Below are 27653 nucleotides of genomic sequence, written 5' to 3' on the forward strand. Positions count from 1 at the left end.
TGAAGGTGGCAGCATCCATCATTAAGGACCCTCACCATCCAGGACATGTCCCCTTCTTGTGACTACCATCGGGGAGGAGGTACAGGAGCCTGAAGATACTTGCACAATTTATTTTTGTAATTTATAGTAAATTTATATCTTTGCACTGTACGGCTGCCACAAAACAACAAATTTCACATCATCCAAGTCAGTGATAATAAATCTGATTCTGATATTGCGCAACTTTGTGCGGGGAAAGTTGTCCAATTTAAAATACTGGGAGTAGCATTTAAATCCATTCCCAAAAGAATACAGCAAACTAATAATGCAGGTGTCAGGCAAATCTTTGGCATATACATTTCCCACTGCATTAGCTATTCAAGTACTTCATTTTCTAAAATCCTGCTTTGAGTAAACATCTGTCAGTCAGGAAAGTGTCTGTAAATATTAATGCCAAGAGCTAGATTCACTCAAGAACTTTCTCCTCTCCCAGATTACACAGTTGCCATATAATGGAGTTTATGATGTCAGATAATAGCAAACTTTAGGTACATCACAAAATTGAACATCAAGTTTTTACAGCCATTGATGACAGTTACAGAAGTTAGGGAACTCAAAATCAAGAATTAATTGTTTATCCATCATGTAATGAATATAAACATCCCAACCTATCCTGAACAAACTCAGCAGTGACTATAAATTGAACAGAAAATATGCATTGAACTGACAATCTTCAGCTTTCCACAGCTCATGTTTCACCTGGTAATTCTTCTACCCACTTGGCCAACGGGGTGAGTTTCTCTGAAAATCTATCACTCTATTTATCAAAATACACTACTAAAAGGGAAGAGGATGCTATAGTTTCATTGTTCCAGTGATCATAAATGGAGAGTATAATACATGCCAGGAGATATAGGCCTGCTGGAACTTGGAGATGGTGTGTAGGGGATAGGGCTGGATACAGTGCGAGGTCTGAGTCCTTGAGCAGACATCTCATTGAAGTATCTGGAAAACAAGCATTGACTTAGTAACTGTGCAAAATAACAATGATATCCAAATTACACACATCCAAAATATATCAAGCTTAGATGGGAATCTTGGTCAGCATGGACCAGTTGAGCAGATGGGCCCCGTTTCCATGCTGTATGACTATCTACATCAGAATGTTTCATTTATACCCAGATTCATTTGAGCAAACTAAATTGATACAACTTATAGCCCAGGTTTTCCCCACAGGAAAATAGGGAAAAGTTAATGCCCATTAACTAAACAATAGGCAAAAATAAAGCTGGCAGACTTTCAAGCACAGGCTGGCAAGTGTCAAGACAACGGTGGCAAGCAGTCTACCTGAAGTACTGTCCTACCAGCAATGATGCTCCTACAGTGTTCTTCAGTAGGGACTTGCAGGATTCTGATCCAGCAAAAATGAAGCATTAAGTTTGGAGTTGGAACAGTGAAGGATTGTTTACTGTTTCTAAATTGAGGGATAATAATAATGTCCAAATGTTGATGGAAGATAGACAACTTAATGTAGTGAGGGAAAGAGGACACTCAACTATTTTTTATGGAAGAAACTAGTTGAGCAAAGTTGTAGTTTGGGAATTTAGCCAAGGAAAGGACAGAAGTATATAGACACAGTTGAAATGATCACCTCAGTTTGAGTACATCACTTTCCTTATTTTAGTGGCCAAGGCAAAGATCAGAGGAATAAGTGGCTCATTTCACTGATCATTTGGTATTAGTTATAATCTTGTAACATTATTAATGGATTGGAAAACATTATTTGCAGAGAAAAGGCAAAATAGACAAATCAACAAATCTTTTAAAGTAAATCAAAGATCTACAAAATGTATTTTTCTATCAGATCTTATAGCATAGACAGCAACAGACTATTTTCAGCAGCTGAAACTCCTAAATGAAAGGCCAGATACAGAAAAAACATTTAGCACAGGAGATAATAAAATTTATATAGCCAGCTGTATATTCAGGAATTTCATTTCCTGGGTTTAAATTGACTAAAATCATAATTCGTATGCAAACTAATGTTAATCCACAATGGTTGTACAGAACAGCTTCTTTTCTTATTGCTGCACATATAGTTTTACACCCCCAAAAATCTTACTTTTAAAACAATTAAGTGACTGGTTTTCTCTGGGTTTGCTCAAGTGTTAGAAATAAACATCTTTAGAGACAACTTCCAATTCACAAACCTTTCATCGTCCATTTCCAAGCTGGACTCGCTTTCAGACAGCTGTCTGCAGAGTGCTTCTCTCCTTTCCATTTCCCTTTGCAGTTTACGTTGGAGTCTCAGATTTTCTTCCCTCATGTGACGTTCTTCTTCTAAATACTGCGCCATTTTCTCTGTATCTGTAAATTTTGAAATAAGTAATCAATGGAAGACCTCAATTTTGTAACTGAGAATCAAAATGGGCAGATAGAAATCCAAATTTAGTAAATTGCTTGAATGAAAAATGAAACCACCAAGAATGTGTGTGTAGTGACGAAAATCTGACCGAAGATCTACCTGCAAAAGAATGTTCAAGGTCAAGAACACCCATTTTAGAAACTAGTTGAAAAGAACTCAAGAGCTTTAAAATGCAGGCAAAAATAAATTAAGAGGTACCCAGCAATAATAAGGTTCATAAGGATACAGAATTTGTTAATTAAAGCAGAACTGTGCCAGGACCAAAAAAAAAACAGGAAAACGCTGGAAATACTCAGCTTGTTATGCAGCATCTACAGAAGAAAAACAGGTTTATCGTTTCAATGGTGAGTTTTAACCAGAAAACGTTAGCAATCAAACACTGAAGTTGAACAGAAGGAAGATGGATGGAGAGAACAAAGGGAATGTTTTGATAGAGTGAAGGGAAACTGAAACAGAATGAAGGCAATGCTGGTTGGGAGAGGGTGCTGAAGACTTGTTAAATGCAACTGCTCTGTCTGGAAGAAATGGAAATAGAAGGCAAATGAGAGCAGGTGGCAGAGGAACCAAAACACTATAATTGTGATACAAAACATTGCAGCTGCAGAAAACCTGAAAGGTAATGACAAATACTCGGGATATCGATCCTGAGCGAGAGGCCAGCGCACGGAAACAGCAGAGGAGATAAGTGTTTTTTCTTCCCCCCCAACTTTCTTCTAATGGTTTTAGAGATAGCGGGGAGTAAGTGCACAGGCGCGTGACATCAGTTATTAGCGCGCGCACAGTTTAAAAAGAAGACTGCCTCATCCAGCAGGCAGCTGAGTGAGTGGAAGCAGAGTGATTTGGGCTTTGGCTCAAGGGGCTTCGGCTTAAAGGGGTGAGGCAGGTGAGTAGCTGGTAAGTTAAGGTAAGGTTTACCTGTTATCTATTAGAAATTTTTAAGTAGGGAAAAACTAGGTAGGGGGGGGAAAGAAAATAATTAGTTCAGATGGAGGACATGGTGGTGTGCTGCTGGTGCTTGATGTCAGAGCTCATGGACCTTGCTGCGGTCCACGAGGGCCACATCTGCAGTAAGTGCTTGAGGCTGGAGGAACGTTGGCTCAAAATTGATGAGCTGGAGTTACAGCTTCAAACACTGCGGGGCATCAGGGAGGGAGAGAGTTATGTAGATAATGTACATCGGGAGACAGTCACCCCCCCCCCCCCCCCCCCCTTAGAGCAGGTACTTCTGGGGTCCAGGAAGTAGATAGAACGGTCACTGTCGGGGAGAGAAAAGGAAAAAGAAAACAAACAGGCAGATACTGGAGAGGACCCCGGAGGATGCTCCCCTCAATAACAGGTTTTCCACTTTGGAAGCTGTTGAGGGAGATGACCTGCAGGGATCGAGCAGCAGTAGCCAGGTCTCTGGCACTGGGACCGGTCCTGCTGCTCAGAAGGGAAGGAAAGAGAAGAGGAAGGCAGTAGTGATAGGAGAATCGATAGTCAGGGAAACAGACAGGAGGTTCTGTGGCAGTGAGCATGAATCCCGGATGGTATGTTGCCTCCCAGGTGCCAGGATCCGGGATGTCTGATCAGGTCCACAGGATTCTTGAGCAGGAGGGAGAACAGCCAGAAGTCGTGGTTCATGTTGGTACCGACGACATAGGTAGGAAGAGGGATGAGGTCCTGAAAAGTGAGTTTGGGGAGCTAGGCAGAAGGCTGAAGAACAGGACCTCAAGGGCAGCAATCTCGGGATTGCTGCCAGTGCCACACGATAGTGAAGGTAGGAATAGGAAGAGATGGCAAATAAATGTGTGGCTGAGAAGTTGGTGCAGGAGGCAGGGTTTTAGATTTTTGGATCATTTGGATCTCTTCTGGGGAAGGTGGGACTTGTACAGAGAGGACGGGTTACACCCGAACCCAAGGGGGGCCAATATCCTTGCAGCCAGGTTTGCTAGGGTGGTTCAGGAGGGTTTAAACTAGTTTGCGAGGGGGATGGGAACCGGAGGAGTAGGTCAGAGGAAGAAGGCGATGGGGAAAAGTCAGATCTACCAGGTAGAGAGGCTTTGAGGAAGGAGAAGCAGAGCACAGGGTATAGAAATAGTAAGGCAGATGGGCTAAAGTGCATTTACTTAAATGCAAGCAGCATCAGAATAAGGGAGATGAACTGAGTGCTTGGATAAGTACATGGGACTACGATACTGTGGCTATCACAGAGACATGGCTGACATCAGGGCAGGAATGGATATTGAATATTCCTAGTTTTCAGTGTTTTAAAAGGGATGGGGGGGTGGTGAGAAGAGAAGGGGTGGCGATACTGGTCAGGGACACTGTTACAGCTGCAGAAAGGGTGGATAATGTAGAAGGATCCTCTCTAGAGTCAATATGGGTGGAAGTTAGGAACAAGAAAGGAGCAGTTACTCTACTGGGAGTATTCTGCAGGCCCCCGAGTAGCAGTAGGGATACTGAGGAACAGATTGGGAGGCAGATTTTGGAAAGATGTGAAAATAACAGGGTTATTATCGTGGGAGACTTCAACTTCCCAAATATTGATTGGCACCTGCTTAGTGCCAAAGGTTTAGATGGGGCGGAGTTCGTTAAGTGTGTCCAGGATGGATTCCTGTCACAGTATGTTGACAGGCCGACTAGAGGGAATGCCATATTAGATCTAGTTTTAGGTAATGAACCAGGTCAGGTGACAGATCTCTCAGTGGGTGAGCATTTGGGGGACAGTGACCACTGCTCCATAACCTTTGGAACTGTCATGGACAGGGATGGGAGCAAAGAGGACGCGAGGATATTTAATTAGGGAAAGGCGAATTATGGGGCTATAAGGCGAGAACTTGAGAGTGTAAATTGGGGTGACATTTTTGAGGGGAAATGAACTACAGAGATGTGGTTGATGTTCAGGGATCTCTTGCAGGATGTTAGGGGTACATTTGTCCCGGTGAGGCAGATAAGGAATGGCAGGGTGAAGGAACCATGGGTGACAAGAGAGGTGGAACAACTAGTTAGGAAGAAGGCAGCAGCATACATAAGGTGCAAACAGCAAGGATGAGACAGGGCTCGTGAGGAATATAGAGTAGCAAGGGCGGAACTTAAGAAGGGGCTGAGGAGAGCGAGAAAGGTTTGGCGAGTAGGGTTAATGTTAAGGAGAATCCCAAGGCATTTTACTCGTACGTGAAGAGCAGAAGGATGGCTAGAATAAAGGTGGGTCCGATTAAAGACAAATGTGGGAAGATGTGCCTGGAAGTTGTGGACGTGGGTAAGGTTCTCAATGAATACTTCTCTTCAGTATTCACCAAGGAGAGGGGTCTTGATGACGCTGAGGACAGCGTTGGTGAGGGTAATGTTCTAGAGTATGTAGATATCAGGAGAGGATGTGTTGGAGCTGCTGGAAAATATTAGGACAGATAACTCCCCAGGGCCTGACGGAATATTCCCCAGGCTGCTTCGTGAAGCGAGGGAGGAGATTGCTGAACCGTTGGCTAGGATCTTTGAGTCCTCATTGTCCACGGGAATGGTACCAGAGGATTGGTGGGTGGCGAATGTTGTCCCCTTATTCAAAAAAGGTAGTAGGGATAGTCCAGGGAATTACAGACCAGTGAGCCTTACGTCCGTGGTGGGCAAGCTGTTGGAAAGGATTCTTAGAGATAGGATCTATGAGCATTTAGAGAATCATGGACTGATTAGGGACAGCCAGCATGGCTTTGTGAAGGGAAGATCTTGCCTCACTAGCCTGATAGGGTTCTTTGAGGTGGTGACTAGGAAGATTAATGAGGGTAGTGCAGTAGATGTGGTCTACATGGATTTTAGTAAGGCGTTTGACAAGGTTCCACATGGTAGGCTTCTTCAGAAGGTCAGAGGGCAAGGGATCCAGGGAGGCTTGGCCATGTGGATTCAGAATTGGCTCGCCTGTAGAAAGCAGAGGGTTGTGGTGGAGGGAGTGCATTCGGATTGGAGGGCTGTGACTAGTGGTGTCCCACAGGGATCTGTTCTGGGACCTCTCCTTTTCGTGATATTTATTAATGACTTAGATGAGGGGGTAGAAGGGTGGATTAGCAAGTTTGCAGATGACACAAAGGTCGGTGATGTTGTGGATAGTGTGGAGGGCTGTTGAAGCTTACAGAGGGATATTGATAGGATGCAGAGCTGGGCTGAGACGTGGCAGATGGAGTTCAATCCGGAGAAGTGTGAGGTGGTACACTTTGGAAGGACAAACTCCAAGGCGGAGTACAAGGTAAATGGCAGGATTCTGGGCAGTGTAGAGGAGCAGAGGGATCTGGGGGTTCATATCCACAGATCACTGAACGTTGCCTCGCAGGTGGATAGCTTTCATAAATCGTGGGATCGAGTTTAAGAACCGCGAAAGGATGCAGCTCTACAAAACTCTGGTTAGACCACAGTTGGAGTACTGTGTCCAGTTCTGGTCACCTCATTATAGGAAGGATGTGGAAGTGTTGGAAAGGGTGCAGAGGAGATTTACTAGGATGCTGCCTGGTTTAGAGAGTATGGATTATGAGGAGAGACTAAGGGAGCTAGGGCTTTACTCTTTGGAGAGGAGGAGGATGAGGGGAGACATGATAGAGGTGTACAAAATATTAAAGAGGAATAGATAGGGTGGACAACCAGCACCTCTTCCCCAGGGCACCAATGCTCAATACAAGAGGGCATGGCTTTAAGGTAATGGGTGGGGAGTTCAAGGGAGATGTCAGAGGGAGGTTTTTCACCCAGAGTGGTTGGTGCATGGAATGCACTGCCTGAGGTGGTGGTGGAGGCTGATACGTTGGACAAATTCAAGAGATTGTTAGATAAGGATATGGAGGAATTTAAGATAGAGGGATATATGGGAGGAAGGGGTTAGATAGTCTTAAGAGTGGTTTGAAGATCGACACAACATGGTGGGCCGAAGGGCCTGTATTGAGCTGCATTGTTCTGTCGGCACCCATGAAAAGAGAAAAAGGGAGGGATGGTGTCTTGTAGTGACATAACATTGAAGATGGCAGAACTTATGGATTCATCCGTGGAGGTGAGAGGGTGCAAGGTGTGGTTGAGGACAATTCCATTATTGTACTGGTTGAGTGGAGGGGGGTTAAGTGTAAAAATATGGGAAATGGAACAGATGGAGTTGAGATTCCTATAATCTTCAGTGGAGGGGAATCCTTGGTTAAGAAAAAAACAGACATCTGACGAACCCAAGCAAAAAGAAGTGTTAGAGCAATTCAAATGGGTCGAGCAGCATCTGTGTGTGGACGGGGTGATGGGAGAAGAGGAACTGTCGACAATTACAACAGGGTGAAAAGAATGGAGTGGGAAGATAGTTATTATACAAGAGGGGAGTAAGACAGGGGCCAGGAGGTGACAAGTGGATCAAGGAGGGATAAAGGAACCAGGGGATGAAGGAACCAGGCTCGGGAAGGATGGAGTTGGGAGACAGAGGAGGGTAGAAGCAGACAGGGAAATAAAGAGGCAAAAGGAGCCAGATGGGAGGAGGAGAGGGTGAAGGTGGAGACACAGGCAGGAGGGTGACAAGCATGGACACAAACACTACAAGGGCTAGAACCTGATAAGGAAGGTGATAATGGGAACTATTAAGGGAGAGATGAAGGGCAAATAAAACCAAATGGGGGAGGGGATCCAGTGGGTGAAGTGTGTGCGTAGCAGGTGGATGGAATCAAGAGGGGGAGAGGGATAAAAAATGGACTAGAGAAGGAAGGATGAGAGCCACGGCGACATAGGAGGTAGGGGTTATCTAAAATTGGAAAATTCAATGTTCATTCCATTGGGTTATAGACTACCCAGGCATAATACGAGGTGCTGTTCTTCTTGTTTGCGTTGGGCCTCATCCTGGCAGAGAAGGAAGAGGATGGACAGATCGGTATGGGAACAGGAAGGAGAGTTGAAATGGCATGCAACAGGGAGCTCAGGATGGCCATTAACAGAGAGAACACAGGTGTTCTATAAACTGGTCACCCAGCTGGTGCTTGGTCTTGCCAGTGTTGAGGAGGCCACATCAGGAGCATCGAATGAGGTAGATGAGGTTGGAGGAGGTGCAAGTGAAACTTTGCCTCACTTGGGAGGGTTGTTTAGGTCAGCACATGGTAGCAAGAGAGATGGAGTGGGAAATGTTGCACCTCCTCCTGTTGCAGAGGAAAGTACTAGAGGTTGGTGAGGGGAAGGATCTGAAGAACTGATATGAAAGGTATTATCAGAATAGGCGTGGCCAGAGAAACTGGGAGCATGGAATGGACTGGGTGGAATGAGGTGCAGTTAAGTTAACTATGGAGGTCTGAGCACTTCTACTGGATATTGGTCATTAACCTATTCCAAGGTGGAGATCGAAAAGTCAAGAATGGTTAGTCAGTTGTGGATTATGTGAAATTGAGAGCAAGGGTGGAAATGAGTAATAAATGTGATAAAACTTTTGAATTCTGCACAAGAGCAAAAAGCAACACTATAGTGATCAAATGTACCAGAAAACAGTGCCCGAGCAGGACTGAAACAAACTTTCTGCAAATCCCACGGATGGGCATAGCTCAGACTCTTGGGTCTCCATAGCTACAACCTTGACTTTGAAGGAGTGAGTGCAGTTTAAGAACATTTTTAATGTGAGAAGACAGACAAAGGATGGAGATGGAGGGGACTAGTTGACCCTGATCAAGGAAGAAACAAATGTTCATCAGGTCATCCTAGTTTGGGATGGAGGTGTGGAGTAATTGGATGTCCATGGTGAGAATTAGCCAGATGGGACCTGGAAACAGGCTGGAGATGTCACAGATACAGTGGGAGGAGACTGGACAAGGAATATAAGAATTAAGTTGAGGTAGGAAGAAATGAGTTCAATGGGACAAGAACAATTTCAAATGTTGAGCGTATCTGAACAATGCTGTTTGTGGTTCTTGGGAAGGAGGTAAAGGTGGGCTGTGTATGGCTGGAGGACTAAGATACCATGGAGGGGTGGTGAAAGGAAATTAAGTCAGTGTCTATCTGGGAGACAACAGCTTGATATCCACTGCTGGGGTTGTGGTCTGAGGGAGGTATGAGATGTCAAAGAGCTAGTTTGAGCTTCTGAAAGATACCGGTCAGTTTGCCAAACAACAAGCAGCACTGGCTTGTCAGCAGGCTTGATACAACGTTGGGATTGGTTTTTGACGAGCAGAGTTCTACAAGTTAACAGTGGAATACTTGGAGTGAATAAGTGCACTGGAAAAATTGAGACAGACAATGCAAGCTGACAGTTCATGATGAATACACACTGAGGGGAAGAAACCAAAAGGGGTCCAGGTGGACCCCGAATTCTGATGACAGGTAGCACAGTCTCATGTTGAGAGTGAGATTGGAGTGTCTGCAATAGAAAAAATGATGTGGTCAATTTCATGCCGGGAACTAGCAATGAATATTTCAATATTTCAGTTTAGAGGCCAGGTGGGGCAGAGGAGATGGATCATGAATTCTAAAGAAAGGGTAGCCTGGTGAACTGTATCTGATGCCCTTCATAAACACACATTTTCTTACCACATAAAAGCATTGGTCCTTGTGCAGTGGTGGAAATCTCATACATCTTAATGTACCTTTACTGAATCAAACTACAACAATCAAAGTATCTTCTAGTATTTTGCTTGCCAAACTTGGGTCAGTTTGATGCACAAGAGTTCAAGCCACCTTGGGTACTCATTCAGAGAATATAATCTATAGATGTGGAAGATACGAAAGATTAGATAATGCTCTACAGGAGTTAGAGCAAGGACAACACCTAATCCCATACATCATGCAGACACTGCAAATGCACGTGTTTTTCTAAAGCAACAAGCGACGATTAAAAAGAAACACTGAAGTAGCCAATAACCAAAATGATTTTAAAATCACTTGAGTGCATAGAAAACAAGGGGATTAAAAACAGTATACCCCCTTGATATTATAAGGGAACTTACGCTGTAACTGGGCAGCTCGAAGTTGCTTTTTTAGCCTCTCTACCTCATTCTTCAAAAATCTGATATGTCGCATCATGTTTTCTGGTGAGTCTATTTCCATGGAAATGTCCCTTGGTGAAGGCGGGGCTGAAACAGGCTGGTCTAGTTTTTCCTGCAAGATTCTATTAAGAAAGACTTAAGTAAGCCACAGATAAGTACATTTTGATTAAAACAGAATGCACAGAATAAGCCTTAATTAATAAAAGGACAGAAAAGCAGACTAAGTCAAGCCATAGTCTGATTTTCACAGAGAAGTTACAACAAAAAGACTTGAAATGCTTAAAATTAGTAGAAATACCCTTTATTATGTTTAAAAAAAACTGATACACCAAGGGGACAAGATATTATCATGTAGGATGTACGCTCAAATGAAACACAACCTCCGCATGTCCTGCAAAAGGTCTAAGCTGTTCCTAAAAAGTATGGAGAAACCACATGGCATACACGTTATTGTCAAACAATGCTAAATAGTAATGAAAATCTACGTCATTAGGTTTGCAAAATCTTCAAATTGCTTGTAATATACACTATTACAGTTAATATACACTAGCTTTACTCCCATTCCCCAAATAATACTATTCCATGTATGAATGGATTATATACAAGATGTCCATATTACTTCAAGACGATGCAGAGGTAAATAATCAACCTTTGTTCCTTATCCTTGCAAACTATGGAGCAATAGTTTTCAAAATTCTCTCTACAGGGGAAAAAATATAAGCAACTTCCCTCATTCTTCAAACAGATGAGTTATTTTGACAGATTATGTGAATTCAATATCGTTTTTCCCTGTTTCTCCATATAGAGGATCCTATGCCTAATCTGTGTTTTTGCTAATGACTTGTGCTGAAATATTTATGCAAAGTAGAGAGTCACGAACTTACCGCTTCTCAGCTTCCAGTTTGTCCATGCGTTTCCACAGTCTATTTACTAAAGCTTCTTGTTCTTGCTCCAAGGTATTTTCAAGGTCAATTTTCTCACGACGCAGCTGCAAAGGAGATGAAGTGCTTATTTTGCTCTAAATGAACTGCAAATCTATTAGCTGAATAAGCAAGCACCTTCTATCATTGGATTACAGAGGCAGTGAACATTCCTCTCACTGTTTTGTTTTGGGCCTCGGTACTACTTTGCAGGGATTGAGAGGATTTACAATTCTGGTTCTATTTCCCAGGGGGTGGGGAGGAGAGAAGGGAACATTTCTTGTTTACACATGGGCTTCCCCCCAACAAGGTACAAATTTAACAAGCAAACAGCAGACCAAAAGTGATAAGGAGCTGCTGATGTTCCCACCTGCCCCACAATACATTTCACTTGTGCATCCTATGGAGAAAGATCCTGAGGGGCAGGATTTATGAACATTTAGAGAGGTATAACATGATTAGGAACAGTCAGCACGGCTTTGTTAAGGGCAGGTCCTGCCTTACGAGCCTGATTGAATTTTTTTGAGGATGTGACTAAACACATCGATGAAGGGAGAGCAGTAGACGTAGTGTATATGGATTTCAGCAAGGCGTTTGATAAGGTACCCCATGCGAGGCTTATGGAGAAGGTGAGGAGACATGGGATCCAAGGGGACATTGCAGTGTGGATCCAGAACTGGCTGGCCCACAGAAGGTAAAGAGTGGTTGAAGGGTCGTATTCTGAGTGGAGGTCGGTGACCAGTGGTGTACCTCAGGGATCTGTACTGGGACCCTTACTATTTGTGATTTTTATAAACTACCTGGATGAGGAAGTGGAGGGGTGGGTTAGTAAGTTTGCAGATGACACAAAGGTAGGGGGTGTTGTGGATAGTTTGGAGGGCTGTCAGAGGTTACAGAGGGACATAGATAGGATGCAGAGTTGGGCTGAGAAGTGGCAGATGCAGTTCAACCCAGATAAGTGTGAAGTGGTTCATTTTGGTAGGTCAAATATGTTGGCGGAATATAGTATTAACGGTAGGACTCTTGGCAGTGTGGAGGATCAGAGGGATCTTGGGGTCAGAGTCCATAGGACGCTCAAAGCGGCTGCGCAGGTTGACTCTGTGGTTAAGGCGGCATATGGTGTATTGTCTTTCATCAATTGGGGAATTTAATTTAGGAGCCGAGAGTTATTGTTGCAGCTATATAGGTCCCTGATCAGACCCCACTTGGAGTACTGTGCTCAGTTCTGGTCGCCTCACTACAGGAAAGATGTGGAAGCCATAGAGAGGGTGCAGAGGAGATTTACTAGGATGCTGCCTGGAATGCAGAGCATGCCTTATGAAAGCAGGTTGAGGGAACTCGGCCTTTTCTCCTTGGAGAGACGGAGGATGAGAGGGGACCTGATAGAGGTGTATAAGATGAGAGGTATTGATAGGGTGGATAGTCAAAGGCTTTTCCCCAGGGCTGAATTGGTGCCCACAAGAGGACATAGGTTTAAGGTGCTGGGGAGTAGATATAGAGGAGATGTCAGGGGTAAGTTTTTTTTTAACTCAGAGTGGTGAGTGCGTGGAATGGGCTGCCGGAAACTGTGGTGGAGGCAGATACGATAGGGTCTTTCAAGAGACTGTTGGATAGGTACATGGAGCTGAGTAAAATAGAGGGCTATGGGTAAGCCTAGTAATTTCTAGGGTAGGGACATGTTCGGCACAGCTTTGTGGGCCGAAGGGCCTGAATTGTGCTGTAATTGTTCTATGTTCTATGCAATACATACATGAATTCACAACTCCAAGATTGAAGGTGTTTATTGACAACCCTTGCCACTTCCAGTCAAGCTTACCATAATCATGGCATCTGATCTCCCATTAGTTCTCAGACATCTTCTGCACACAACAGTCATCAGCCTAAATTGCCCAAACCTGGAAACAATGGATGTGGCCAAGGTCTTCCACTACAACCTTCGGGGGAAAGAAATTGCTGGCCCACATCCCAGAGGGAGACAAACTGATCTGCCCAAATGACCTCATAGTCATGATTGACAAGTAAGAGTAAGGAAACCCAACTCTTCCTGTCAAAAGGGTTGGAGCATGGTCTTGTATTACCAGAACTGCTTCACCAGGAAGCAAAAACAAGGCCTCGTGGCAACAGCCCAAGTCCAGGCACCAGCATGTTAGATGATATGATCGAGTGAAACTACAGACAGTCTTGATCAATTGCACCATGACAGGTGATTACATTGGACTGACCACCCCTACTTAGCTCTGTTACCTTCATCTTCCTGGTTCCAAAACAATAGCATGAGAAATTTTCTGTGCGAAAATTACCGGTGAAGGTCTCAAGGACCTCAAAAAGATAGCTTTTCTCAGACAATGCCTCACAGACAAGCTGACAAACCCAGAGTGTCTACAGTATCTGGACTGCTCTGAAGTCCAACATAATTTAACACCTCTGAAGAAACTCTTGTTTTTTCTGCCAGAAAACTGCAAGACAGACTTGACAGGAAAAACCCACAGATGCAGGAGCTAACTCACTGCAAACTCAAGGTGTACGTAATTAGCAACTCTACCATGTCTCTCGGAGCACTACAGACACCTGAAGGCACAGGTCCAATGGAGAGCCCATGACCTAAAAAGCAGATGGTGGGTGAAAAGATCACAACAATTCACTGATAGTCATAACTAGTATGTGACGATCAACAGTCCAAATGCTTGAGAGACCATCACTGGGAGACAAGAACGGAAATGAACTTTTCAAGGACAAAGTCATATGGTGTCCCCCCAGAAGTATTGCTTAAATAACTCAACCTTTACTATTGTTGAACAAATGTCTTAGATTTCAAACTATTCAGTCCAACCTCACCAGCACCCTTAACCAACAAGTCGTCAGAAAGGACATATGCCAATTGAAAGATAACGATGCTTCAGAAACAGATAGCAGGTCAGCTCGAATCCTAAAACGTGGCCAAGAGAAACTTTGGTCACAAATTTACCCATTGAATTGCTTTCTCACCAAGATCACAAATCCACAGAGGAGGATATGCCCAGGAACCCAAGACCCATAATTACAACCTCCCCAAGAAAGAACACACACCCCTAATTGTACTAACTACAGAATAGGTCTCCATTCCATCTGCCACAGGGGAAAAAAATATCAGTGTCCTCTTCAACCATTGTTATCCAGTAGGCAAAGAACTGCCCCCCAACTCAAAGTATGGGTACAGTTCAAGTAGAGGTATAATGGACATGATCCTCACTGCTCTTCAATTCCAAGAACTGGAGGGATTAGCATCAAGTACTCCCCAGAGTTGGACCTCTCAAAAGCCTTTGACTCCATCAATTGAGACTGCAGAGCAACCTTCTCAAATTTCTCTGGCCATAGAAATTAGTGTCTATATTACTTCAAACACATTGACATTAAAGATGCAATCTGAACCAAAGGCCTACAACAAATCCAATATCAATGCAGACTGGAATCAAGCATAACTGGATCACCACCCCAATATTTTTTAATCACTTTTTTCGTGCAATGCTGCACTTCAACTACAACAACCCTTCTGCTAGAGTAGAGCAAATCTACTGGACAAATGGGGAACTGTTCAGCCTATGTCACTTTCACTCCACAATGTCACCCTGACTTTGGTATGTAAATGAACCCTGTGCATGTGCATATTTGCAGGCAGAGCTACAAGCTAGTGTCAAGTTATTCTCTGAAGGATACACGAGAACATGCCTTGTACTTAAACACCCGCTACTAACCTGCCTCGGCTGTACAACACTACCCTCCAACAGAAAAATACATGGTGAGAGCCTAGAAAATGTGAATTACTCTTCATATCACAAGATTTATTCTCTGAGCAAAGATAGACATTGATGATGAAATTCACTATTACCTTCAATGGGCAAGTACAGCCTTTCATCATTTGAAGAAATAAAAATTGTTTGTAGACCAAGACCTCAAGCTTGGTGCAAAGCCTACGGTCTACAGGGTAGCAGTAACCCTTGCTCTTCCGTACATCATTGAATCATGGACTGCCTACAAGAGGCACTTCAATGCACTGCAGAAACATCAGCAATGCTATATTTTCAAAATCCTCCAAATCTACAGTCAGCATAAGCAAACCAAAAGAGTCTTCTCCCAGGCCAATGTCCCCAGCATTGATGCACCTCTTACACTGCCAGATCCAATGGGCAGGACACACCATTCACATGATCAGACTCCCCAAACATCTATTCCGAGCTCCAACATAGAAAGTTAGCAGGTGGACAGAGGAAATGATTGGAGGATGTTCTTAAAGTTTCCCTGAAAATGTGCAAAAAAATTTGCAGGAATCTCTGGCCCAAGACCACTTAAAACAGGAGCATTTGGATTGGCATTGAGAACCTCTAGTCGATTCCCGAGGAATTACTCAAGAGTGAGTGCAAATGCAGATGGGGATTGAAGGTAGACAGCTTGGGTATCCAAAAGGTTTTTTTTCGGCCAAATCCCTGGGAGAACAGATGCAAAGAAAAATGGTTTAGTTTGATTTTTAGGGCAGAGTACACGTTAAGGTCCACAGCCCCCTCCCAAAACAGCTACATGGTTATACCATCAATAAAATTCCACACAATTATAATAATACAATAAACCAAAATTATAGCTCCTTGGTTTAAAGATAAGTTCCAAGAACAGAAAATTATGTAGAATCAAGTTTAAACTTAAAATATGTTCTAATGGTTTAAAATATGCTTACCTGTTCAAGTGTAAATTGTTTGGAAAGAGTATCATTCTCCAATTTCTTAATCTTTTTCATCAGTTTATTTACTTGAAACTCCTGTTCCTGCTCCAGTGTCTGTTCCAGTTCGGCTTTTTCATGCTGCAACTGAAAGAGAAAAACAATAGCAAGAAGGGAACAATGATGGAATGTATCGAGGCAATTTGACTAATCTGAACAGCCACCAGATGTTTTGCCTGCCCAACATACAACAGAAAGTCAAGTGGACACAGTCTTCTATCCACCAAGGAAAAAGAATCAGGAGGCTGAAATTTCACTGTTCATAAAAAAGGTGCAAATTTTGCTGACAAGGTCCGAATTTAATTGCTTTGGACATTCCTGTCATGCATCCCTAATGAGCAAAGTACTAAAACTAGTTACAAATTTAGTAAGTTCTCTTATTACTTTTCAATACTCTGCTGGTGAACATGTTCACCAACAAAAAACCCACAAGATTTCAAGTGCATCTGAAGGTCACTTTTGGTAATATCCAAACTCAGGTTGATGCAAGGCTGCTAATCAAAAGCGAACCCACCAACGTTCACTTTGTCTTGTGCAGCTAAGGAATGTCAAACTGTCTTGTTCAGTTGCTTTCATTTCTCTGAAACTCAACTTTAATAGAAGGCAGTAAAGTTTCTATTAGATTTCAATGCATTTTAATAGCAAGACTGTACATTCATTGGAAGGAAAGAGGAGCCACATCATTTGAAACTTAGCAATAATTAAAATACCGAAATGAAAAAAAATCACCATTCTGAACACTTGATTAATTCAGCATAAACTGAAGTTTTGCAGATCACATAGAACCGTGTAATATGTCCCATCAATAATCACATAACTCTGCAGCAAAGCAGTACTGAACACGTTCTTGGGTAATTTCAAACAGGTCAAATTAATTTGAGAGGGGAAATAAAGAGAATGTTTAAAATAAAATCTGGTACTTGTTCCACTTAATAATGTAATGTTCAACATTAGTTACAACAACATTCTCTCAAAGAGCATGGATAATTCCAGGAAGATGAGCAATCTCTGAGAGCATTTAATTAAGAATCCTGATGAATTGTGCCCAAATTGTCACATGTATACAGAACTTGAGAAAAGGGGAAAAAAATGATATTCATGCAAGTTTGAAATGCACATCAAGTATAAAAGCAAGGTTCCAATTACCTCCATCTTGATATGCATGTTATTCACATAACCTTCTCTCAAAATGACACTTTCTGGAGGTAATTGAAAATTTAGTGATCATTTGCCACAAAGCAGAGCACATTAAACACTTGAGAAGCCTACCTGCATCAGCTTGCGGGAGAGTTCATTTGTTAGAAATTCTTCTTCTTTCTCATAATTTACAGCCAGTGTTTCTTTTTCTTTTTGTAAAGCTTGGATCTTCTTAAACAAGGTGTTACTGATAAATTCTTCCTCCTGTTCAGCCCTTGCTTGCTGAAGAACGAAAGGAAAGTACAATAATGATTTGAAGTGGGAGATTTGGTATCGTGGTTCAAAAGGTTTTGGCATTCAATCATAACAAGTTATTGATGTATTTTGATTAGACACTGAGCTGATTTTCCTGACACTACTTTCCAGAAAAGAATCTCTATTTGCTTGGAAACAAAGGAGACCCATTGTGTCAGGTGTACCCATTTGCATTGCACAGGGTTTTCTGGATCTTCCATGTTGGGTTTGTGGAGCTGGGTCAGGGAATTTGTGAACTCAGAGCTTCTCACAGACAAGTATGGTCACTTATTATGTTGGAAAACTGTACTTGCTTTTGTTTTGCAATTTGGAGAGGTTTAAATATTGCCCACTACACAAGGGGAACTCTTTGTCAGTTAGTGTTAGGGAATCTCTCATCCAAAAGATAAGATTTCTGATTGTATTGCACTCCAGCTTTCTGCCTGATCAGGTGCTCTCGCCTCTGGAAGGGGATCCAAGTAATTTCTTAATCAGATACCAAAACTGAAGTCTAATAATCTACTAGATTAAATTGATCAAATTTACTAACGACAACTCCCCCAAATTGTTTTTTTTTCTCCAGATCCCAGTATATGCAGTCTTGTCTCCCCAAAACTTTTCCAAAATAGTTAAAGAAAATCAGCAGGACAATTTTAAGAACAAGGGTGACTTTCATGTTTAATGTATTCCCACAGACAGTATTTCCTTACTCATGGGAAAAACTGCTGGAGGAACTCATCGGGAAAGAGACTGATACAGGGTCTCAACCTGAGATGATTGATCTGCATTATCTTGTGTCACTATTTTCTTACTGCCCATGCTTCTCAGTCTAAGAACACAGACTGAACTGGTTGCAGAAGAACCCGCAAGGCATTTAATTTTATTCCCATTTATTGGAAAGTAAATCCAGTTCTCATATTTCTCTATTATGACAATACAACGTGCCTTACATGACAATTCCCATCAACACTATAATATCAAAATATTTCCAGGCCAAATTGAACAGTATTTTGAGACACTTCTAATACATACGAAAACAAGAACACGAGATGGACAGAATATATCATGACTTCTTAGGCCTAGTCTCCCATTCAAAAGGATCAAGTCTAATCTGATTTGCCTTAATTCTCAAATCTGCAACTACTGCCACCTTGAATCTATTCAACAACTCAGGCTCCACAGCTCTGTGGGAAACCCCTTATTCTGAAGCAACGCCCCTAGTTCTAAACGTCCCCATGATGGGAAACATCCTGTCAGCATCCATCACATCAAGTCCCCAAAGGATCTTACAACTTTCAAAACAAAATCTCATTCTTGTATAGCCCAAGCTGCTCAATCACAAGACAACCCTCTTCACCCCACGAACTTTCTCTCTACTGCTTCAATGCAAGTGAAATTGCTCCTTAAACGAGGAAACCAAAACTGTAAGCAGTACTCCAGATGTGGCAACACCGATGCTACAGTATATAAATAGATGCTGCCAAAGTAGCTTCGTACTATGATTCTCAAAACAACGTTCCACTTGTTTATTCATGATTTATACACAGACTTGTGAGCCTGAACTGACATCAACCACCAATGTGCACACATAAATTTGTTACATGTGATGAATCAAATTCTTATCTTTAAGTCAAATAAGTTTGGAGAATTGCATGTTACACAATTTACCAAATGTACAATTGTAAATCTATACAGCTTGCAAAACCTTGTAAAATAAATTTGTAAAATCTAAAACCTACTTCAATGGCAATTTTTAGGTGCCAACTTTTGGACGTATGACATTGAGGCCTTGTCTACCTATTCAAGCAAAGTAAAATGGCAACATGTTATTCAAGTAGGGCAATGGGACCTCACCTGGTTGCCTGGCCAACTTTTATCCATCAAGCAATATCACCTGAACAGATTTACCTACTGTTTCTCATTGTTGAGCAATGCACTACCCTACCCAAAATTGGCTCTAGATTTCCATACTATATGATTTTTCCACCCAAAATGCTTTTTTGGTGGTGGTGGTGGTGGTGGGGGGGGGGGGGGGGGGGAGGCGGAAGGAAGGAAGGGGAGGCAAAATTGAGCTCTTTTTTTGCCACCTCAGTTTTCCCAGCTCAATTTTAAAATTTTAGTTTCGATCTTCCTTTCCTCATCCTCTTCTCCCATCTCCAAATCTGATCGTATTTTCTCCATTTCAAAAGATTAAAAGCAGCAAAACAACAAATACAATACAGTGCATCAAGTGGTGGAATTTGATGTCTGTTTGGGAATAATATGGAAGCTTGATCAATCTGATCTGACCACTTACAACTCTTTCAATACTTAACCAAAAGGCATTTCCCAAGAAGGAAGGCAGCACAGAATGCATATGGCAATAATTAGCAAACCATCCTGACCTGGACAAAGTACACACAGGGCCACCTATCCAACCTGAACTTGAAACAAATAATCAGATTTTATGGGCTTGGGTCAGGTCACCAGGCTCAGTATCAAAAGGAGAATTAAGATATAATTTATTCAAATAATATTCCAAATGCAAACGTTAGCAAGTCTTTTGACAAAGTCCTGCACGGTAGACTGGTCTGGAAGGTGAGATCACATGGGATCCAGGGTGAGCCAGCCAACTGGATCCAAAATTGGATTGGTGGAAGGAGTTATCAGAGTGAAGGGTTATTTTCCAGACTGTAGGCCTGTGACTAGTGGTGTGCCGCAGGGATCAGTGCTGGGTCCCTCTGTTTGTCATGTATATTAATTTGAAATAAGAATGTAGGTGGCATGATTTGCAAGTTTGTCATGACACCAAAATCAGTCGTGTGGTGGACAGTGAATCAGCTTACAACAGGATCTCAATCATGTGGGAAAGTGGGCAATGGAATTTAACTCAGACAAGTGTGAAGTGATGCATTTTGGGAAGTTAAACCAGGGCAAGACATACAGTGAATGACAGGGCCCTGGGTAGTGTTGTATACCAGTGAGACCTAGGGTTACAAGTACATAGTTCCCTGAAAGTGGCGACACAGATAGACAAGATGACAGAAGCATATTTGGCACATTTGTCTGAATAAAATGATGGGGTACTGAATAAAGGAGTTGGGTTGTCATGTTACAGATGTACAGGATGTTGATGAGACTACATCTGGAGTATGCTGTTCAGTTCTGGTCTTCATGCTGTAGGAAGGATGTGATTAAGCTAGACAGGGTGCAAGAAAGATTTACAAGGATGTTGCTGGGACTGGAGGATTTAAGTTGTTGAGAAAGGATAGGCTGCAGCAAAGGAAGCTGACGGATGACCTTAGAAGGTTTAGAAAATCATGAGTGGCATAGAAAAGGTCACAGTCTTGTCATCAGGGTAGGGGAATCTAAAATTAGAGGGCAAAGGTTTAAGATGAGAGGGGAAAGAGGGGCAAGAAAGGGGATCTGAGGGACAAGTCCCCCCCCACCACACAAAGAGGGTGGTGGGTATATGGAATAAGTTGCCAGAGGAAGTAGGAGAGGAGGGTACAAATACAACACTTAAAAGACATTTGGACAGGTTTATGGATGGGAAAGTTTTAGACGGATATGGACCAAATGCTGGCAAATGGGACTAGCTCAGGAAGACAACCTTGTTGGCATGTACGAGTTGGGCCGAAGGGCCTGTTTCCATGATGTATAACTATGACTAAATACTTTTCCTTATTTCAGAGAGCTCCATCAAGCTATGAACCTCATCAGCTTAAAAAATAATAAACTTCAATTACCTAACTACATTGTAAGATTCACTGAAATGAGCGCAGCATTTCAAAAAAAATTAACTGTGTTCACATTCCAAGGGAAATCCAATCTTATTACTGGATGCATGATAAAAGACTCAAATAACTGGTGGGTCAGCATATTCTTGGTTCAGTGAACTATAATTGCTACAATTTGAAGGACAGAAAGAAACTCCATCACTTCTTTATGATAGCAAGTTTTAAAACAATTTTCTAGCCCATTACTGTAGCAATATTGACTGCACCAGCACATTACTAGTTCGCAACATGTACTTTCAGTACAAACATTTAAGGCAATAAAATCTTTAAATCTGAAACCTCTTTTCATTGAAGTCTGCCCCAAAAAAATCAGGTAATTTTAAAATGCTGTATTTACAGCACTCTAACTTGCATTCAGAATATAAACTCCATTTCCTAATACATTTCAATTTACTTTACAGCCTGACCCATAAAATACAAAACATGACAAGCTCATCATTGTATACAGTTCAAAAACCCTGCCATTCCACTACAAATATCTGATCACTGCATCGTCATTACACTGTTAGCAACAAAACATCAGGTCTTTGGGAGTGAAGGAAGCATGCCCTGCAAGGGGGAGAAGTATCTGAATGGGGCATGAACCTCAAACTAAATATAAAGTAAAAATATCTTTAAGCCCCATCTGGTTAACATAAAAATTGCTGCTGGCTTGAACTTTTCAGTGAAGATCAAGTTCCAAATTGACAAAGTCCTGGATTACTGTAGTTACTAATCTGTAAATTAGTTTCATTCTGTAACTTCTTACCACAGCATCAACTCCAAGCACAACAGGTACTGCAGACAGTCAAAATCATTTAAGAATCTTACAACACAACTTCAACGCATTTCAAAAACACCCATTTTTGATATCTATTATACATGCTTTCATGTGCAGTTTCAGGCTATTTGTGACAAGTCATACCACGCACCACTATGAACAATTTATCTAACTGGTAGAAATATTTCATTTCCTGTGCAAAAAAACATCCATATCCTGCAGAATACACTAAGCTTGGAAAAACAAACTTGCCACACCTTAGCTCAGACTATTCATTCTTGTGGTATCAAGCTGCATAAACATTTGTAGAAATTAATGGAGTTTAAATGAACTCAAATTATGACAATCACTACAAATCTTATTTAAGATGCTTAAGTGTAATCACAAGGCAGTAATTACACAAGTTTCCAATGAAGTCACATTAGTGTTTCCCCAATAACTCTCCAAAAATCTGTCAATAACCAAGAAATCTAGACCTTCATTGTAATTTACAAGTAGCATTTATGCCAACAATGCAGAGTCAAGAGCCAGGGCACTGTGGTGAAAATCTGGGCTAAACTAGATCACCAGGAACCATCAACTCATCCAGAATTTGGATGAAATTGCTGGGAAGTGGATGACCAAGTACAACCAGCTGTTAAAATAACCAGCTGGAAACTTAACACCATTGTCATTGTAAAGCACACTCACCTGGACAGAATTTCTCACCAGAACAAAACCCTGAAACCTTTCCCAATAAACAGCGCTGCACAACTCAAGCTCTCAGACATTTGTTTTGTGCCATTTCATTGCTTGGAGAGATTTTCTGTACGGGCTTTTCCACAACAACCTTTACTTCTTCATCTTGACAAATAAACATTTTGTGGGCTTGCCACTGGGTGTGACCAAGCACAGATACTGACTGAGGAAGGACAGTGGTTTGCTTAGGGCACTTGCTTCTCCTATAGCTTTACCTGCTCCTGGAAGACCTAGGAAAAGGAGCACGCAATACTGATCGATATACTGAAAGCCCACCATGACCATCTGTTGGGAGAGATAAAATTAGATACTGCAAAATTATGTATATTTTCTTTTTATGATTGAGGTTATTAATTGTGTCTCTCTATAAAGGGAGTACCTTTGCAAACATTCATGTTTGATGACATTGGGGAATCCTAGAGGCCTTGCCCCCCACTCCCCCAGGTCGCAAGAGGCTAACCAAAGCTACTTTTTAAAACAAAATGCATCTGTCTGTCACATCCATAAATATTTGAAAAGTACTAAGTTTTAACATTAAAATTTAAATAACTTGAAACACTGCAAAACACTCAAATATTATAAACACAAATAATTAAAAGGACCAATTTACCTTATTCCTTTCTTCCTCACAACTGCAAAGCCACCATCATAATAAACAAATCCCAAGCCAGGTCTAATCTGGCACAGGAACCACAAGCAGATCCGACAATGTGAGTGCTCAGGAGTACCAGGATGTTTCTGCTCTGCCACTAGCGTCTGTTGGCAAGTTTAACTCTTGGATATTCAAGGATGCCATACCTAAGCCCCAAAGTTACTGACATTTACAGGGGGCATTAAGCTGGTTTATTTTGCAAAACAGAATCCTTCTCCCAAGTGGATTTACTACTTTTATCTTGTATTAAGAGCAAAGGCAACCACAGCTGTTTTTTCCTTTACAGGCTAAATTTATTTCACAAATCCTGAGACCATCACTAAGCTTAACCTTAGAGGCATAAGCACTCATATCTTAGCCTCTCCTATTGACTTAGGTGAAATCAAAATGTAAATATTATTTCTTGACATGGAAGCTAAGTCCTCCTGAAATAAATATGAACTTCTTGCGTTAAAGGTCCTGACAAGTTTGAAATGGTCTCAATTGCTTTCTCTGGTCTAAGAAAAACAAATTAATTCAAAGGAAACACTTTAGCAATTAGTTCATATGACACGCCAGTTATTAATTCAAAACAAAATCCCAGGTAGCTTTCTCCTTTTTAGAAGCCAAGTCTTTTGTTGACGGATTATAACTTCATTCAATAAAGTTTTTTAAAAAATCCTTAAAAGCTAAATAGATAAAAATCTTCCATGCAGACTTTTAGAAAATATAATTTGTCAAGGCTGAAATTTCAAAATGCTTTTCTTTGCAAGGAAACTTTTTAAAACTTGTATTTACTTTCTTTTATTTGGTTTAATTTTTTTCCCCTCAATTTACCCCCTCCTTCCCACCACAAACCCTCCCCACCCATGATAAGGTCAGATGGTTAGTTACAGATTCAATCCATTATTCATGTTGAGCTTCAGGTTTTAACCCGGCTGATAGTGGGTTCACTTCATTAACTAGGATGAAGCAGATTGAAGGAAAACCAGCCATGGTACTTGTTCTTCTTCATCAGTTAGGTGTTACTGGCTTGATGAATGGTTTGCATAGTCAAACAGTACACAATAATGAAGCAAGCAGGAACATGACACTTGTGGAATCACGGCAAAATACAAAACTAACACCTCCGGGGAAAGGGCAAATTAAATACCAGCTCATCTTAATTTATCATTAATGCTCTCTTTTAACCTCTGCCATTTTGTATTACAAACCCAGAATATAATTTCTGATCTTTTAATGTACAAAATTCATGTGTATACTTCATTTAGAAAAATATCCTGAAGTTCAAACAGGTGTGAAGACACATATAGCATTGAGAGTTCTTTTTAGATTATATAACCCAAGAGAAAGACTTGAGAAGCACAGATGGGGCTTTAGGAAATTTAATATGAACAAGTTGCAGCGAAAAGTGAGCCAGAGGGGCAAAGGAACTTTAAACGTAGATGAACAGGAGTCAGAAGCAGAGTTCAGAGGTAAGGTAGGTTTGAAGGAGGCTGCAGTGGGTTGGACCATTTCAAAAACCTACAGTCAGAAATCCGACATTCTCTCCCATCTCCCCGCAAACCCCACCACCCCCCCCCCCCCAAAACCAACACACACATTAGTGAGGCTGGGTAAGAATATAAAAATGGGTGGCTTTTTGTTTTGGAAGTCTTTGGCCACGATTAAACCATGCATTTAATCTAGTTTTGCGAGATCTGAGAAGAAATTGGAGGGCAATGGAAACAGTTTCAGGATTGCAGCTAAGACAAAAAGGGCACAAAGATTCACGTCAAAGACCAGTGATGGGAGGCAAGCAGCAAATGGATTAAAATAGGACAATAAAACAGAAAATAGAGGGCAAGAGCTAAGGGAACTTTCTCAGACCTACAGTTGAAAATGATTCCAGAATGATTCTATGGCAGGATCACCACTGCTCACCCTATATGCCAATTGAACACAAGTAGGGAAAAAGAGAACTAAAATTTGCATTTGATACCAAATTGGGGCTTACAGCAAACGAGGACAGTAATGAAATACAGGTAGACAAATGAGGTTGTAAAGAGGACGAATAAAGAGCAAATCAAATCTAATATAACATATGTGAAGTGGCTACTCAGCAGGAGAAATTGTACTTATTCCTTGGATGAGAAATGTAAATGGGTCAAAGGAACAAAGGGATATGGGAATACACTACATGAAATATGCAGTGAAACTGATCTGCTCAATCTAATATTCATGATATTAATTCCACTCACTGAAGTTGAGCAGTTAACAAATTTAGATGCATCATTTTATGCTGACATGCATGTTCTTTTTACACTTCCAAAATACACAACCCATGCAAGCCTTTCGAACATTGAGAAACAACCAGTGCGAATCTAATATCCAGAGAGTGGGAGTCATCATGAATGAGCTAACGTCCTTGTTGTCCAAAGACAACTGAGCCTCAAATATACTGATTTTACAAGAGTGTATCCATTCCTCCTGGTCTTAGAGACATCCAAAAAACCAGTGGATAAAATTGTAAAACTGTTTCTACAATTCAAGACATACAAACCTGAAAAGGAAAAACCTGAGAAGGAAGAGTGATGGAAAATAAACTAGAACCTCCCCTATAACTGTATGAACTCAGAAAGAGTGGCTCAGATTAGAAAATGACCTCTTAAAAATTCAGTTAATCGTGGAGTCAGAGAGTCACAGTCAGATTGCATGGAAACAGGCCCCTTGGCCTAGAGTCCAGGCTGAACATCTCACCAACTGAGATTCTACCATTCACCCGCACTCTAGGGAAATCTACAGTGGCCAATTAAATTACAAACCTACACTCTTTGCAGCACAGGAAAAAAAACTGGAACATCTGAAGGAAACCCATGCAGCCTCAGGGGAAAAAGGTGCATTTCTGCAGAAGCAGCATTGCAGGTCAGGACTGAACCCAAAAATCGCTGGAGCCATGAGGCAGTAGCTGCACCATTCTGCTGACCTCATCATGAAAGGAATTTAAAAAGTCTGTTTCATAGGGAAAATAGCTAAACTTTTCAAAAAAAAACTTGCTCAAACTCCCACGGAAGCTTTTGCGCTTGCAATAAAACCAAATTCCTGTAGCAAGGACAATGTTTTATTAGTTTTCTTTCAATTTTGAGGGTTCTTTGATTACAGCTGAGAGGCAATTTAGTCTATTTTCTATTACATAGCCTCTGGAAAAGTGAGTAGCTACATACCCAAAAGCACAAAAACCTGTACTGCAAAAGTAAAAACATTAGATTCTAATTTTTGTTGCAAAGACAGGGTTGATGCAGTCAACCTTTGCAAAGACACGGTTAGGTTGGCTGCCATCTTTCAAATGAACTATAGTTTTCAAATAAAACAACTGGGAGGGAAAACACAATATTTGGAAACTAATGTTCCAAGTAAAGAAATGGCACTGCACACACTGTACCGACAGAGAAGACTCAAGTGAAAGGCTGCACTTTTCACATCCATGCTCAAGAATTTTATCTCAGCTATGGGAACCAGTGACATGGCAAGACAGCTTACAATATATTCCAATAATGAGGAAAAATACAGATGTACAACTTTAGTTGGACCACGATTACAGGTCAAGATACAATCAAAATGCAGCAACCGATGTACACTTGACATAGTTAAGGTATTTAAGATGCATTCTCTTATTCAACTGTCACATGATAAACAGGACTTACTCTTATAGTATCCAAGATTTTGTTAAAGTTGCACTGAGTACTTGAAATAGGAAAAACAACAACAATTTCAAAAGTGGCCTTATTTGACCCTCAGCAAGGAGCACGATCTCAAGCTGGCATGACAACCTTGATGACTTTCTGCATAGCAAACCACAGGTCAAAGTCAACAAAGAGACCACTGTAGTTACAAGCGGACTTGCTCACGATTATCGTGTCTGAGGTCCCCTGCTACGACCTCCTCTTCCAAGATATGGACTTGTGGCTTAAGCTCTTTACTACCAAATTTTAAGATTCCAACAGGGATGTTGTCTGCTCCCAAGACCTTATTATTTTTGAGCTAGGATATGCATGGCCTTTTCAATTTCTTATTGGTCAGGGGTGATAGCAAGACTGACCCAAATAGGCAGCTTATGGGATGGAGTTTAGGGCACTCACAAAGACAAAGTTGCTGTTGAGATGTGTTCCTACCATCAAAAGATACCACCAATGCTGTCTCCACAAAATCCTCCAAATTCACTGGAAAGATAGGCAAACCAGTGTCAGCATTTTCTTCCATGCCAACATACATGGCATTGAAGATTCAATTACTCTCATACAGTGGCATGCAAAAGTTT

The 27653-nt window shown here is 41.5% G+C and overlaps 1 protein-coding gene across 1 annotated transcript in view; it reads right to left on the reverse strand.

The window, feature by feature from the left end:
• Positions 1-27653, reverse strand: part of ccdc6b (coiled-coil domain containing 6b) — a 67290-nt gene that overhangs the window by 12222 nt on the left and 27415 nt on the right. The window contains exons 2-7 of the mRNA XM_052027476.1: positions 17287-17436; positions 15976-16104; positions 11235-11338; positions 10312-10472; positions 2190-2346; positions 884-984 (exon numbers count right to left, since the gene is read on the reverse strand). Of these exons, the coding sequence (XP_051883436.1) occupies positions 884-984; positions 2190-2346; positions 10312-10472; positions 11235-11338; positions 15976-16104; positions 17287-17436 (802 nt within the window). The remainder of the gene's footprint in view (positions 1-883; positions 985-2189; positions 2347-10311; positions 10473-11234; positions 11339-15975; positions 16105-17286; positions 17437-27653) is intronic.

This window comes from Pristis pectinata, chromosome 12 (genome assembly GCF_009764475.1).
Source record: "Pristis pectinata isolate sPriPec2 chromosome 12, sPriPec2.1.pri, whole genome shotgun sequence".
Taxonomy (NCBI): domain Eukaryota; kingdom Metazoa; phylum Chordata; class Chondrichthyes; order Rhinopristiformes; family Pristidae; genus Pristis; species Pristis pectinata.